The sequence below is a fragment of the Carettochelys insculpta genome, chromosome 1 (assembly GCF_033958435.1).
Source record: "Carettochelys insculpta isolate YL-2023 chromosome 1, ASM3395843v1, whole genome shotgun sequence".
Classification (NCBI taxonomy): domain Eukaryota; kingdom Metazoa; phylum Chordata; order Testudines; family Carettochelyidae; genus Carettochelys; species Carettochelys insculpta.
Window position 1 is genome coordinate 87,605,266 of NC_134137.1, and position 16,338 is coordinate 87,621,603.

Here is a 16,338-nt window from a genome sequence, read left to right on the forward strand (position 1 = left end):
CTGCTACAGCGCATTTTTCGTACATGGGGGTTTCCCCAGATCGATCTGTTTGCCACCCAGTACAACAACAACCAAAAAAAAAAAAATGTGTCCCCAGTACTGCTCCAGAGCAGGAGTGGGGCGGGGGTCCCTGGGGCACGCATTCATGTTTTTCATGGAAGGGGTCCCTACTTTATGCATTTCCCCCGCAGTGCTTATCCGCAAGGTCTTGCACAAAGCCAGAAGGGAGAGAGCTCGCACAATACTCGTAGTCCTGCTTGGGATCGGCAGCAATGGTTTCCCTTGCTTCCGTGCATGTAGGACCGCCCACCGCTCCCTCTACCAGTGGCGCCGGACTTACTCCCGGGGGCTCAAGGGTCCATAGTGCACCCGCACCCTTAAGGTCTGCACCTACAAGCATGGCTAATCCATGGCTCAGCTCCTTAAAGAGCACATGTACGGAGGGAGCACAAGTCCTGGAATGTAGCTGAAGGACCTCCACCAGGAGGACTTACAAGCACAAATGGACTCGTTTCACAGCCTAGTGTTCCGCCAAGCAGTTAGCTCCCCTTGACGTTCCTATACCTGTAGTAATAGAATACTTATTGGACCTCAAGAGAGGCGGGCTTTCTCTATCCTCGCTAAAGGTCCACCTCGCTGCTATATCAGCCTTTTCGGCATACAGAGGAAGGGCCCGTGGTATTCGCCCATCCTATCGTTACCAGGTTCTTGAAGGGGCTGGTAAACCTGTACCCGCCTTGGAAACCGCTTCCACCATCGTGGAATTTGGGCTTGGTGCTCAGCACGCTATCAGGTCCACCTTTTGAACCATTAGCCACAGTTCCCATACATCTCCTTACGATAAAAACAACCTTCCTCCTTGCAACTATGTCAGCCAGCAGGGTGAGTGAGCTCGCGGCAGTGATGGCAACGCCGCACTGCACAGTATTCTCAAAGGAGGCGGTAACCTTAAGGCTGCACCCAGCCTTTGTTCCAAAAAAAGTCTCTCCAGAGTCCAATCTTAACGAGCCAATAGTTTTACCCTCGTTTTACCCGAAGCCTCACAGCTCCGGTAAGGAGGCACGCCTGCATCTCCTAAACGTGAGGAGGGCGTTGGCCTTCTACACAGACAGAACTAAGTCCTTCTGGAAAACGGACAGTCTTCTAGTCTCTCTCGCTCCTGGGTCAAAAGGAGAAGGTCTCTCTTCCTGGAGAATCTCAAAGCACATTGTGCCCTGTATAACAATGTGCTTCGAACTTCGAAAGACTCCTTTGCTGGCCCCGCCCAGGGCTCACTCCACCAGGGCAGTGGCGGCGTCAACAGTCTTATTCAAGGGCATCGCATTAACAGACATCTGTAGAGCGGCGACCTGGTCATCCTATGACACCTTCGCCAAGCATTATGCCCTGCCTTGGGTATTCTGAGAGGATACCCGTCTGTCGACAGCAGTCCTCTCGGGGGCAAGCTGCACATAAACCGATTACCAACCTCCTTACTTGGGTTACTTCTGGGTAGTCACCTATTGTGGAGCACCCACGGGGACCACTCGAAGAAGAAAGAGAAGTTACTCACCTGTAGTGACGATGGATCTTCAAGATGTGTGCCCGTGGGTGCTCCACCACCCGCCCATCCTCCCCGCTTCGGATCTCTGCCTAGTGTTTTTCAGGAGCATCCGAGGCGGTTGGTCAAGGAACTGGCGGGGACCGGATCGTGCACGCGGCCGGGGGCGCGCAGGGGGGCGGCGCGCACCGGCGCATGCGCAACCCAGGAGAAACTGCTGGAAGACTTCCGACCTGCAGCGCCGGGTGAGCCTGACACCTATTGTGGAGCACCCACAGGGACACATCTCGAAGAACCATCGTCACTACAGGTGAGTAACTTCTCTTTTATAGTGGACCACAAGCTAAATATGAGTCAACAGTGTGATGCTGTTGCAAAAAAAGCAAACATGATTCTAGGATGCATTAACAGGTGTGTTGTGAACAAGACACGAGAAGTCATTCTCCTGCTGTACTCTGCGCTGGTTAGGCCTCAGCTGGAGTATTGTGTCCAGTACTGGGCACCGCAGTTCAGGGAGGATGTGGAGAAATTGGAGAGGGTCCAGAGGAGAGCAACGAGAATGATCAAAGGTCTAGAGAACAAGACCTATGAAGAAAGGCTGAAAGAATTGGGCTTGTTTAGTTTGGAAAAGAGAAGATTGAGGGGGACATGATAGCACTTTTCAGGTATCTAAAAGGGTGTCATAAGGCAGAGGGAGGGAACTTGCTCTTCCTTGCCTCTGAGGATAGAACAAGAGGCAATGGACTGAAATTGCAGCAGGGGAGGTTCAGGTTGGACATTAGGAAAAAGTTCCTAACTGTCAGGGTGATCAAACACTGGAACGAATTGCCAAGGGAGGTGGTAGAATCTCCATCACTGGAGATATTTAAGAAGACGTTAGATAGATGGCTTTCAGGGATGGTCTAGAAAGTGCTTGGTCCTGCCATGAGGGCAGGGGGCTGGACTCGATGGCCTCTCGAGGTCCCTTCCAGTCCTACTCTTCTATGATTCTAAATCATCCACAAGGAGGGAAGAAAATCAAGAGCAGCTTAAATATAATTTGAAGTTAATTTAGCAAACCTATTCCTATTATTTTGGATTTTATGTTTGTGTACAAGGTTAATAGTATTAAAGATTGTACCAAAAATCCAACTTTTAAAATGAGGGCATCTTGAAGAGAGAGAAGCAAGTTGAGGGTAGCTTTTCCTTTCAGTGTTCTTTAGGGGTATAGTTTCCACCAGAGGGGTTGGCCTCTCTGGTTATTGTATAATTTATTGAACCTATTTCTCCAACACTAGCTGACTGAATACTAAGTGTAAACTTATTCCACGTTACTGTGCAGCAGTATGCTTAAAGCACCATTTTATCATTTGAATCTTGGTTTTCACTTGACTTACAATGTGTGTACTAATTTTTTTTTTCCCCTGAATGCACTTGGTAGCTTTGCATATGTGTGAATGTTTGGTTTTTGGCATGCTTTACTAATTTTTTTTTTCTAATCTTCACTTTTGAAAACTGTGCCCTCTCTGACCATGATCTTTAGAAATAAACCAAAACTTGTGATAAAGTTGTATGAAATGCTTTTACAATAAATTTATTAAGTTTTGCCAAAATCAGTACGGAGTAAGAAACTGGCCCAGAGGGAGCTCTTCTACAACTTTAGAGGATAGAGAATCTATCCATTAGAGTGTTTGGACATACACAGTAACAACTTCTATAAGTAGGTTTTAATCAAGTCTATAAAATTCAATTACTTCAATTTTCTGCTTTCTTCGAGGAGTCTATACCAAAGCAAGAAGGGAAAAGCAGTTCATAAGTGTGTGTTCTCTCAACCAATCTTGAACAAATTTGGTGCTTCAGTACAGGTTTACTGCAATACAAAAATAATTTGTGCCTGACCATTAAAGAGAATTATAAAAAGGGCAGAACAGCAAACTAAACAAACAACTAGTGCCCGAAGGAGTAGTCATAGCATTGTTGCAAGTATTGGCATGCTTCCCAGTTAAAATGAGATAAACAGGGACCATAACTGTGCTCCAGCTTGTACATGCTGAAGAGCAGAGTCCAAGGTCTTAGGTTACTACTGAAATTAAGTTTAGCCTCTTCCTAATCCCTAATTGCATACATCACAAAACAATCACAAAAGTTTGTGTAGCTTATGTCTCCTTGAGATAGGCTCAAGTTTGGAGTAGCCGATCAGGACAGACTTATTCTGGCAAAAAATAGGTGAAACTTGTGCAGTGTCTTTATAACTGGCTTAAGTGAATACTTTTTTTTTCTCCCTTGTGAGGAGCATTTAGTATGGTCTTAGGGGGTCATTCACTGTTGTTCAGATCATCCCATTATTGGTTCCTTATTCAGGCACTGTGCTCCATGGCTTGCTTGGGTGGGAGAACACCTCTTAGGCAATCAGATGAAGCATTATGGTGGCTGGGGAGGATTCTGAACCCAGGTGGTGCTAAAGAGGATAGAGAATATGAAGACCTCCCAGTTTCACAGGGTTTTTTTTCTGACTGGGAAGTGTAATGTTTTTTTAAGATGACTGTGTCCCTTTTAAATTCAGTATATAGAATAATACTTTTGCATAGCATTTTAGAAAGATTAAGAAAAGACAGAATACATGCCCCAAGGAACAAATACAGAGCATGAACTAGACTAGGGGTGGAGAATAACTTTGTTTGAGGAGGGGGGGCACTCTTCCTTAATATTCATGGAATGCATGCTGGGTCCTGGGATGGAGGCTGGGTGCAGAAGGGAGCTCAGAGTAGGGGACTGTGGTGTAGGAGGGAATTTGGGTGAAGGAAGAGGTTGTGATTGGGGCAGGAGACCGGGGAGCAGGGGTTTAAGCTGTGGCTTAGGGCAGGAGGGGATTGTGGCCTAGGGCAGGGGGACTGGGGTGCAAGGTCTGGGATGGGGTATGGGCGCAGGAGGCAGGATAGAGGGTTTGGGTTATGTGGAGTGTGGTAAAGGAGGAGGGTGCAGCGGGTTGAGCTATGTAGGATAGAGGGGTGAGGGTGGGCGGCAAGGCTGGCTCTGGCTGTGGGACAGCTGAGTGACTACTGGTCAGTGGTCCAGCAGGTTCCTTAGGAAAGCTGCCTGCCTGCATGGCCATGTGCTATGTGAACAGCTACAAGCCAGAGGGAGAGGGTGTTTCATACAGGAAGCTTCCATTGGCCAGAAACCAGTCAAAAGGATTGTGAAGCGTCTCTTCCCTCCTCCTTTCATCCCCACCCACAGCTCACAACTACTGAAAAACAGAGGGCTCCACAACAAACGGGGCCCTGCAGCTGCTTTTCTGAGTGGTGTGCAGGGGTGGAGTGGGCACAGAGCCTGCTTGAGGCTTCCTGCTGTATCTGCAAGCCAGATCCAGTGGCTTGGTGGGCCGGATCCAGCCTGTGAGGCGTATTTTGCCTAGCCCTGAAAATGTGGGGGTAAGAAAAGAAAGAGTAGGGACTATAACAAATGAGTGAGTCCTGTTCCACAGAAAATAAATCATACAGTCTGATATCTTTCCGATAGGGCAGAAGCTGATGAGACCATAGCATAAGAATGGAAGTCAGACATGGAAAGCAGGGTGAAAGAACCCACTATCGAGGAATTAGGAGAAATAAAGACAATGAATGCACTGGGGGAGAAGTGTTTCATGGTGAGAGTTGAGTGTGAGCAAGGTTATTTTAGCAGCTGGATATTAGATTCAAGAGAACAGTCAGGGATGCTTGGAAATTTGATAATAGCTCAGACAAAGTTCTTTTAGACATTAGTTTTGATGAAGAGGTGGCCACATTTGATGAGCATCTTGTGATGGGTGGAGAGAGTGAGGGAGATAGGAGAGTTGAAAATAATACCAAGCTCGTGATTCTGAGAAACAGGCAGAGTAATGGAGTTATGAGAGCAGGAGGAGGAGAATGTGATAAGGGAGAGTGGGCTGAGGCAGGAAGAAAAGAAGTTGAGTTTAAACAGTCAGAGAAGAGCCATCAGCTATGTGACCATCAAAGCAGATTTTCATCTTTCCTGGTCACCTTTGTCCATAGATGATGCATACCAGATACTGAAAAATAGCTAAAATACATTTTTCCTGTTCTGTTTAAAAAGTACCATAGGACAGCTCAAGCTATATTATTATAAATCCCTTCCTTCCTTACTTGCATAAATACTGGCAAAAACTAAGTGATGCGAAACAATGTTTTTTTGGTCCTAGGAGCAAATCTTTGAATGATGTCAGTCTAGATGAGACCCAAATGCTGCGCCAGATTCGTTATGAAGAGCTACAGAAAATAAAGTCCAAGCTACAGGAACAAGATCAAAAGTGGCAAGATGTGAGTGTTCCCTACTGCTCCCCATAAATGCCCTACTAAGGGCCCAGTTCTGTAATCCAGTGTCACTTTCCATTCAAACCAAAAGGCATTGAGTGCCAGCACACTACAAGATTGGGTCATAAATTATCGATTTCAAGCATTTGTAGATTATCTTGGTATGTGGAATGTAACTCCATAATGTTTCTGCTCTATCTGATTGGTTGATCAACCATACAGAGTAAAGATTTATCTGTGTGATAGCTTTTATAAAGTACAAAAATAAAAACCTGCTTCAGACCCAACTTATGCACAAGACAATAAAAGATAAGGCACTATAATTGTCATTTTACCAACTATGGGTTGAACCTCTCTAATCCAGAACTTTCTTCTCCAGCATGATTTTAATTAGCTGGACAACCACTCATCATGGGTGTGGCCAAGTTTCCCATGGTCCCAGAAAGTTAGTTTACAGCAACCAGTCCTGAATCTCTGCTGTTGTTGTTTAGCTCTAATTTACCTCTACATGTGGTCTAAAACTCTGTAAGCTGTGGAAGTGTTGGTAATGTGCAAGAAAATATTGACCTCCCGTTACCCATAAAACTCTCTCGTCCCGTACTGGTCTGGTCCCGAGGGTGCTGCATGAGAGATGTTCAGCCTATATTTGCTTCTGCTTTTTAAATGCAATGTCAAGTAAATTTTATTTTTAAATACAGTATTGTAGTACAGTAAGCCCTTGATTTAATGGACTAATGGGGGCAGGAGTGTCTGTTTAATGTAGAAAGTCTATTAAATGTGAGGGTTTACTTGTATTTGCATAGCACCCTGCCAGCCAAGCTTCCCCAGACTCCTTGTGTCGTTTCTTCCCCCCCCCCCCCCCCCCCCGAAAATACTTAAAATGGGCAGCTCACAAGAGCTGCTGGAGCTACCAAGCTAGAGCTGTTGCCACTGGAGGCTTGCTGTATCCTGAGCTGCCTCCATGGCTGGCCCAGCTAGTGCTGCCACTGCCGCAGCCAGAGCCACCATGTGCTCTGCCTGCTGGGTGTGGGATGCAAATGAGTGTGCCTTCTGCCCATGTACACACCCACCCCGATGCAGGGAGCATGTGGCGGCTCTTGCAGCTGCGGCAGGAGCCCCAGCCATGGTGCAGCCACAACAGGAGTCCCAGCTACCACAGCTCCTCTAGCTGTGGCATGGGTCCTGCAGCCGTGGCGGCTCCAGCCACCGTGCAGCTCTTGCAACCACAGCAGGAGCCCCAGCCACGGTGTGGCGGTTGCATCTGTGGCGGCAGCTCCAGCTGTAGCAGTTCTTCTAGCCCCAGCACGGGTCCTGCCGCCACAGTGGCTCAGCTGCAGTGCGGTTCTTGGAGCCATGGTAGGAGCCGGAGCTGTGGCGCTTCCTCCAACTGCGGCAGCAGCCCCAGCTGTGATGTGTCATGCAGCCACCCCAGTGACCCAAGCACCCCTTCCAGCGTTAATGTATGGTATTTCTTTGGCGGGGGGGTGATGGATTTAGCACAGTTTGAGACCAATGTGGGCCTGGGAGACGTCCGTTGTTCCCAAAGTCAACTGAATCGGGGTCTGCTAGCTAGGGGCTTTGCTGTATAGTAGCCTTATAAATTACTTTCATAGGACGTTTAGAAGGGGCTGCATATAGATTTAGCAGAATTAAACCAAATATCTGTGTGGTTCTCGGGGGAGCACCATGCTTGTATCTATTGTGAAATCTAATGAGAGGCTAAATATATATTTAAGTGCTGTAATTTAGCCCACAAAGTCACATTCTCTGAAGTTGTAAAGTTTCTTGGATGGCTTTATGTTTGAATGTTTAGGCATTCGGGAAAATATCCCATGTGGTTTTTTTGTCTTCCAGTTTCTTTAGTTTTTCTCCCCTGCAAAAAATGTCCTAGTTTAAATTTTATCATGAAAACTAATATCCCAGCTTTGCAATAAGTATTTTTAACAATCTGTCCATCCATCAGGGCATATCAGAACTTCATATTTTTCCTTCAGTTATTGGGACATAATGGCAAAGTGAGGGACTGGTGTTTAATAAGCATTGGTCAAGAGCAAACTTTTAACATATCTTAGTTTATGCATCTTCTTTCTAAATATTCAGCACTTTTGCTTAAACTAGTTCTGTGGGGGCAGACGCAGTTGAGTGCCAAACTGCAGTGTGATGATTTTTTAAAAAAAGTATATGAACAAACTATAAAACAGGATTTAAGGCTGGTATATACTCCCATGCATACATGTAACTATTTACTTTGCTGTGTGTTGCTTTTTTTTTTTTGTACACACACACTTCCCCTCCCTCCCCATAGCATTTAAAGTTACCTTTCAGATAAATTACTGGAAAGAAGTTGAAAGGATAACTGTACTTTTTCCTTTATGGTGTAAAATTGCAACTGTTACCTTTATTTAACGATAGGCGGCAGGCCACCTTACCTGAAAATACACATTCTGTCTCAAACATTTAGGTCAGAAACATTTGGGTCAGACTTTTGCAGGAAGACACATGAGAATGTAGACTTGGTGCAGACAAATAGGCTTTATAAAGCAAAATTAGGACACTCTATTTTCCAGTTGGATTGAGCAGTTTTAGAAATGCAGTGAGGGTAGTCCTAGTAGCTTGTAAAAAGTCTAAAGGAAATCAGACCTCCATGCATTAGTGTGGTTTTGTTTTAGGATCTAGCAAAATGGAAAAATCGTCGAAAAAGTTTCACTTCAGATTTGCAAAAGAAAAAGGAGGAAAGAGAAGAAATTGAAAGGAGAGCCTCAGAGCATTCTGAAAGAATTAGCAAGTCACTGAAAGAAATGCAGCAGGACAGGTAATGTACCTAATGGAGATGATGTTTGCACTATTTACATTGAGCCTATATGTTCACGCTAATCTTAGGGCAGCTTTAACTAACATTACAATTGTGCTTATATATGAAATAAAATTAACTCTAGGACACCTTTATAAGAGTATATTTTTACAAATCTACTCTTCATTGACCTTTGGGTCCCTTTATATAATGCAGAAATGTAAACAACCGAAAAGCAAATACTACTAAACTTTTTTATAGTTGAAGGTAAGCAATTTAGTAAAGTAAAGTGTACTTCAGGGTAAAATGAAGTAGAAATTAAAATTTGCTTTGAAATCAGTCTTTGTTCACTTCAACAGTGTATTTTTAAACAGATAAAACCAGTTACCCAGAAGGAATAATCTTGTTTATCTGATCTACTGTGGCTGTGTATTTTCCTTTGCTTTAATATTGCAGTTGAAATTCTGTTTTTAGCCATTTATAAGTTAACATCTAGAGCTTTTGTTCGTGTTGGGATTAAAATTTTGTTTGACCTTTCTCTTACGCTGCTGTTCGTATATGAATCCTTCTGGTATATACAGAATGAGTAGAATCCAAATATTTTAAACTTTTCTCTAAATGTATAAAAAGTAAACTGAGTGGCACCACCACTTGCTCCATAAGTGATGCCTTTACAAATGCACTGACTCATCTGTTTTTATAAATCAATAGGATGTGTTTAGGTATATGCACATGCTGCATACACTTAGAATGAAAAGTTAAAATTATCCTTTTTAAGCATAAATATAATATTTTGAGATTCAGTAACTTTTAATTTCTGGTGCTTATGTTTCTAGGCTAGAGAAGACATCTTGTTCAATAACAAAACAGGTGGTTATATTTAATAGCAATACTGCCACTACTTTATTAAACTGTTTTCTAAATCATATTTTTCTCTTTTCACAGTATAAGAAAGTATATGTAGCAAGGATCCACATCTCCAATTTCAGCACTAGCTAGTGGTTAAATTGTGTTCTCTCTAAATTCGTATATCTTTCCAGTCCAATAGTTAGATCAGTAGAACTATAGAGTTTGGCTTACACTTTCCAAAGTCCTCACCCTGCCAAATCTACGTAGACATCCATCCCTTACTTTATTTTTTGGGTGTTAAGCAAGAGATATATAACAAAACCCCTAAAAATTAAGCCTAGCTTTCAGAGCACTTTTATGTGAATTAGTTATATTGTTCTCTCAGCAAAAGGTCATTCTTGGCATTAACACTTTATAACTTGAGTATACCATTAATTGTGTTAATATCTGGAAAGAGAACATTTAATTTTTAATGGGAATTTCTGGTTGTAGATGGATGTGTTTTCATCTAAACAGGAAGACTTTCATAGTTTATTCAGTGTTTGCTTTGAGCATTTCATAGCTGAAGGACTTAAAGTTCACATGTACTCCAGATCATACCTTTTGGGACATTAATGAGTTCTCTGTCTCCTTAGGGAGAAGATGAATCAAGATTTCTACAGTGACGTGCAGCTAAAAAGTGAACGCGGACGGATGTATTCATCAGATGATGTATTTAGTGAAGAAAAAACACCTTCCAACACATCAGAAACAAAAGATTACCTTGTTGAAAAAGATACCACTTACAGCTTTAAGAAAAATGAAAAAGCATATGCTGCACAAATTAACAAAGAGAATGCTCAAAAGCCAGAGATCTACACAACAGTTGAAACTCAAATTCTGTCTGAAAGCCCGTTAGAAGAACAGAGCTCAGTCCCTTTGTCTACTCGCCATTCAATGAATGCACAAATGGGATCAGCTCAAGTTTCAGCTTCTCTCCCCAGACGTTACCAGAAAACTGAAACCTCTAGACTGACATCTGTGGTTACACCAAGACCTTTTGGTGTCCACTCAAGAGGAATCTCATCACTTCCCAGATCATTTACGGTAAAACTCCTTCTCTTTCTTAATGTTTGTGAATGTTACTGTCTTGAATAATTAACCCAATCTGTTTTAATTTTTTCATGAATTTAGTTTTAAATTACCTTCTGTTTAACAAAGAATGTACTAATAATGGAACAGATAATTCTGTCAGTGCTTAAACAGTAGCTGATATGTATGTACTTGAAATGTTCCTCTATTTCTTCTGAATAGAGATCTGATAAATATATTGGGTGGAATAATATTTTTGGCAAAACTTCATGGGTTTTTCCCCAAAACTGAACATATCTGGACATTTTTTTCTGAAACTTAATTAGCATTGTTGTACCTTTTAGGGCCGTGTCTACACTAGCCCCAAACTTCAAAATGGCCACGCAAATGGCCATTTCGAAGTTTACTAATGAAGCGCTGAAATACATATTCAGCGCTTCATTAGCATGCGGGCTGCCGCAGCGCTTCGAAATGGACAAGGCTCGCCGCCACGCGGCTCATCCTGATGGAGCTCCTTTTCGAAAGGACCCCGCCTACTTCAAAGTCCCCTTATTCCTATGAGCAGATGGGAATAAGGGGACTTCGAAGTAGGCGGGGTCCTTTTGAAAAGGAGCCCCGTCAGGACGAGCCACGTGGCGGCGAGTCGCATCAATTTCAAAGTGCCGTGGCCGCCCGCATGCTAATGAAGCGCTGAATATGTATTTCAGCGCTTCATTAGTAAACTTCGAAATGGCCATTTGCGTGGCCATTTCGAAGTTTGGGGCTAGTGTAGACGTAGCCTAGCTGATGTAAATAGTCATTTCGTCAAAGTCAATTGGATGAGAACAATTTTACCCCAGTTGATATTCCACTTAGCGTATTTGTTAAATTTTATGTGGGCAATTGAAGTCTCTCTGTAAATTTGTCTTTTTCATAATTCCCTACCTCTCCTGAATTTGAAACTGAGGTGTCTAAAAGAATATTAGTTTAATGTATTTCTTTTAAATCCAAACCTGAATTAGTTATCCTGCTCACATGCATCTGTGAGGGAGAGAAGAACCATCTTGCTCTTTTAATGATTGAGTAGTTAGATGTGGCAATGGGAAACTGTACTGAAAGAATGGATGGAGAACAAGATAAGATTTGGATGGCTTAGCTTTTTTGACTGGTTAGCTTAATTAGCTGGGATCCAAACTTGGGGATTTGATGCTTTTAAAGAGTAGAAGGTGCCTAAATAAACAACAACATTGTCATTTCAGGTGGATGATACCCAGAAGTATAATGGCGAAATAAATGGGGCCAAGAGATCTCCAACTTTGCTCACCAGCTATTCGTTTTCAGCACTAGACACAGGACCCCTTCTTTCTGTAGATTCAGTGACAAGTGGTGGAAAGGAAAAGAATAAAAGAACAGAGTCTCCTACACCGCTATCCTCTGCTACATCCCAATACCAAGATTCTGTGTCCCATGGGCTTAAATCAGAGTATTATACTCCTCCTGACCCTCTTACGTCTGCATCTTCTAAAGAAACAAGAAGCCTGCCAGAGCCAGAGGTTTCAGTATCACAGGTGAGTTTGGAAAGTATATAATTACCCATAGTAACCAAGTAGTGCTAGGACAGTGTGAACAAAGATTATTAAAACCACAGCTTAACATGCTTCACTAAGAAGAGAGCTATTCAGAGAAACAAATCAACCATTTCACTTGAGCTTCTTTCCTGGGGATAGCAAAAAGGAAATACTTGTCCATGTAATTCCTTCTTTTGACTGCTACAATCTTTCTAACCCTCTTTTGTTTTGTTTGTTTGTTTTTTCCTGTTTTGGGTTTGAATCTTCCTCTGTTTCTTATAAAATTGAGCTAAGTTATCAACTTAACATTAAACATGTTCGCATTTTTGTACTCACAACTATTTGCAGTAGCTATAATAAGGTTACTAGGACATTGAAGAATCTGGTCTGTGGCTTTAATCAGATGAGTTGCACTAATATTTGTTTGCACCCTCCAACTTTAGGTGGCAAAATGAATGCCAGCTTCTGAAAAATCTCACTTTTAAAATCTGATCACTCCAGGGTTCACTTTTTCTGCAATAGTTAGAGTCATGTGTTTCCCAATAATCCTTTTGTTTGTTTTAGTCTAATAACTCAATTTGCTGATTGGTTTTAAAAATAAATCACTTCCTCAGTATTGTCCTGTTTAATGACAGGGTCACCAAGTTGCACTCAGAAGTTAAGCCTTGTGTTCTGTTCTCAGAGCTCTGGGGTATGTAAAATACCATAATCCTACAGCTGCTGACTGCTGTTTCCTGCCCTCAGTCCCTTGCTTCAAAAGTAACCTGGATTATCGATAATGTCAGCTGTCACTAGCTTCTGGCAACAGTAGACAACATCACTTAACACCAAGACCATGCTGCGAGTTGCATTCTCTGCATTCTTTATGCTGGAGACAGCAATTATGTCAGTTGTTGGAGGGAAAACACAGTATCCTGAATTCCAGTTGGTGCAATCATTTTGTGCTCTGTTTTTGTTTTAAAATAGAGCTATAAATACTACCCTGAGCAGTTTATTTTTTTAAAAAGCAACTTTGAAATGAGATTTTTCTGTTTACACTTCTAGCACTGCTGCCTGGCCTGTCATTCTACTCTATTTCATAAAAGATTTTGACAGCATGATGGTTGCATGTAGGAGGAGATGGTTTCAGTGCATTGCAGTAAAAGGAATTCTATTAGGTTAGCTATAGAGCCCTTTTTGTGTCTCATGTGAGCTGAATGGAAGCAAAATTTTGAGTCACTTTTTTCATTCTGTTCTTACATCAAAACTCAGACCGAGCCTAGTCCTGAGTTGGTTATCAGGCATGTGATGGTAAACTTTCCTACCTGATAAATGAGGTGTTTAATATTGTTTTATGATACCTGTCAAACTGTAGTTAGCATGGAAACTCCTTTCTTTTAAATTGAGATGTCCACTTGTGTGCTGGTAAAGCATTGTTGCACAGCCAGGTGAGAGATGGGTATCTCTGTGAACCTTGAACCATTCATGTGGAGGTTGTGGTGCACTCTAGGCACTGGGGAGGCCTGTCCGAATGGTGCAATTCAGTGCATAGAGTGGTGGGGTTGCCCTTCTGTGGAGAGCTTGGCTTGAGGAGGAAGAATGCATCTTTAGACTGAGGAGAAGAAAATGGATGAAAAGGTCGTGCAGCATGGATGGATATAAATCTGAGCTGTTTAAAAATCAAGTTTAACTTGCAGTTTTATTTTTCAGTTAATTTAGTTGCATATCAAAATGTGTTGGCATGCAAATGAATCTAGTCTATACACTAAATTAGATACTGCTTTTGCCAATTAGGATAATCTACTATACACATTTATTTAAACAATTATAGCTTAACAACAATTAAGAATCTGAATAAATGTATGTTTTTTACTAGGATAGACAATGGTGAATCTCTTATTTACTAGACTGATTTGCAGAGAAATGGAAGCTCAATAAAATGCATACACTCAATTTTAATGAGCTAATACAAGACCATTAAAATCTTAAATATGCTGGATAAGTACACTTTTTTCATATTAAAGCAAATTGTTTTATTGATTAAAGGAAGTAGTCTCTGTAGTTTAGTATATTTGTCATGCTTTCTAATCACCATGGCCTTCAAGACTTTAGAACTAGTAGATCTCACTCTCTTGTACCTAGTTTTAATCCATGGATTAGAAAAGGAAAATAAGCTTTCCCAGGTTTATCTGTCTGCACTTGCTGTCATGCTGGTTTAGTACTTCAACAAACTGTTTCCAGTGCTTAGGCAGTGTGACTTCTCCTAGTTCAGCATTTGATTTTCTCTAAAATTTAACAGCAAATGTGTGTTGCTTAATAGTTATTTATTGTAAATGATTTTTAAAATTATAGTAAGTTTAGGCTTTATCATATGCTGTCAATTTCAAATTTAGGTGAAAAGTAAAGTGTGTTTAAATTAAATAAAATGTCACTGATTTTTTTTTACTCTACATTCATGGAATATTTGAGTTAAAAACTTACTTTAATATATGGTACTGTATTGAACTTAATATAGTATATTAACTTTAATATGATCTATTTATATTTTAGATCAGTTGTATAGCAAGGAAACTAAAATACCATTCAAATAATATAAGGACACTTACCAGTTTATAAGCTCGTTGCTATATCTTGAATTAGTAGTTAACTCAGGAATATCTATCTTTAGCAAATATACTGTGAGTGTCTGACTTTATTGGCCTAAAATATTACCTGGTAAACAGGAATAGATGTCATATCAGTGTATTGCAGTAGGGTCCTCTTGCACCCTGGACATGGACTATTGTAAACCCTTCCTCACAACTGGCTATAGACTTCATACTTGCCCAGACATATGGGTGCCTCTACTTGTGACCCTTTACCCACTGTGTCATGCCACCTAGTCTTATTACTCACTATATTTTCCCTGCTCCTCCTTGCTCATTCAAATCTAGTGCTTCCTCCCATCACTAGTTGGAATAATTCTTCTGATTGAATTGTTCTGAGATTAATGTATATGTGGTTAGACAGACACACTTGATGAAGGCAGTGGCCAAAAATTGTTATGATCAGATTTGACCATCCTATGGATGGAGATTTGAGGAAAGTTACTATTCAGAAGTAGCAGTAGAGCATCCAGAAATAAGGTAGACTCACATACTATATTGAGTAAATGGTGACCCACTCTGGCGCAGTGTGGGGTTTAGCATTAACTTGCTCGTTTTGTGGTAACATCCATTTTAATAACATTTTCAACAACAAAAAAGGCCAGAAGAAATGTGATTTCACTCTATATTTGTTAAATGTTTCAAATTTTTATATTGTTGAATATTGCTCTGCAGCATTTCAGTATTATCAAAATGATTTAATTATTTTTGCAGTTCTCAGTTGAATTTTTCATAATTTTTGTTTCCTGATAAATTTCAAAGTATCAGTTTCCTAGGGAATGGAGATCATAGTTTCTGAGCAGGTCTGATAATTTGCTTACCGTTTTAATACCTCTTGTCCAGTCCATTCATTAGGATTGCACACAGGGACAATGGTTTGCTCTGATAGGTTGTGCTACAGGACTGGGGTCTACGGACTATGGTTTACTCTGCCTTAATATGCATAACTTATAGCTGAAATGGATTATTGTTATCCAGCTTCTTCAAATTCCAGTTAGGTTATCAACCTCTGTCTCAGGAGGCAGTTAATTCCATAGGTTAATTATATTACATATAAAGACTCATTGAGGATCTCCATATCTTCAAATCTTTTCTAATAATTAATGTAATAACTTGGTATTTTGAGATATTTATTGTGTACTTCACCTGTTCATTTCATCTCTCATGGGTATAATATTGTCTTCTAATTCCTGTAAATTCTAATTTTGTACTAAGCAACATACTAGAACAAATTTTAATAATATCTACACACTGTTACATGTATACCTGAGTTGTCTTTAACATAACCATTAAAACATAATTATCTAAAAATCCTTGTTAACATATTCTACAAAGAAAATTACTCTATAGTCAGTTAATAGATAATTAAAGTGTACATTGTGAGTAGCCACTTGGTTAGAGGATAAACTTTCCTTCATGTAGATGCCTGTGACACCAGATATTGCAGTGTCATGTTTTATTTTTCAGGACCAGTACAGTGAAATGAGAATCAGTATAAACCAGAGACCTGGTAACAGCCGCAGCTTTGGATTTACAGCAAATTGGAAGCCTTCTGGGGTTTTTGTACAGACTATCGAAGAAGGTAAATTAATATTTAACCCTTTTATGAACTTTGCTCTTACTGTTA

The 16,338-nt window shown here is 41.0% G+C and overlaps 1 protein-coding gene across 8 annotated transcripts in view; it reads left to right on the plus strand.

The window, feature by feature from the left end:
• The window catches only part of LMO7 (LIM domain 7), a 200,724-nt gene that overhangs the window by 150,190 nt on the left and 34,196 nt on the right, over positions 1 to 16,338 (plus strand). For all 8 annotated transcript variants that reach the window (XM_074988916.1, XM_074988891.1, XM_074988901.1 and 5 more), the window contains 5 exons: positions 5,718 to 5,835; positions 8,499 to 8,641; positions 10,105 to 10,555; positions 11,779 to 12,087; positions 16,179 to 16,293. In XM_074988916.1, the coding sequence (XP_074845017.1) occupies positions 5,718 to 5,835; positions 8,499 to 8,641; positions 10,105 to 10,555; positions 11,779 to 12,087; positions 16,179 to 16,293 (1,136 nt within the window). The remainder of the gene's footprint in view (positions 1 to 5,717; positions 5,836 to 8,498; positions 8,642 to 10,104; positions 10,556 to 11,778; positions 12,088 to 16,178; positions 16,294 to 16,338) is intronic.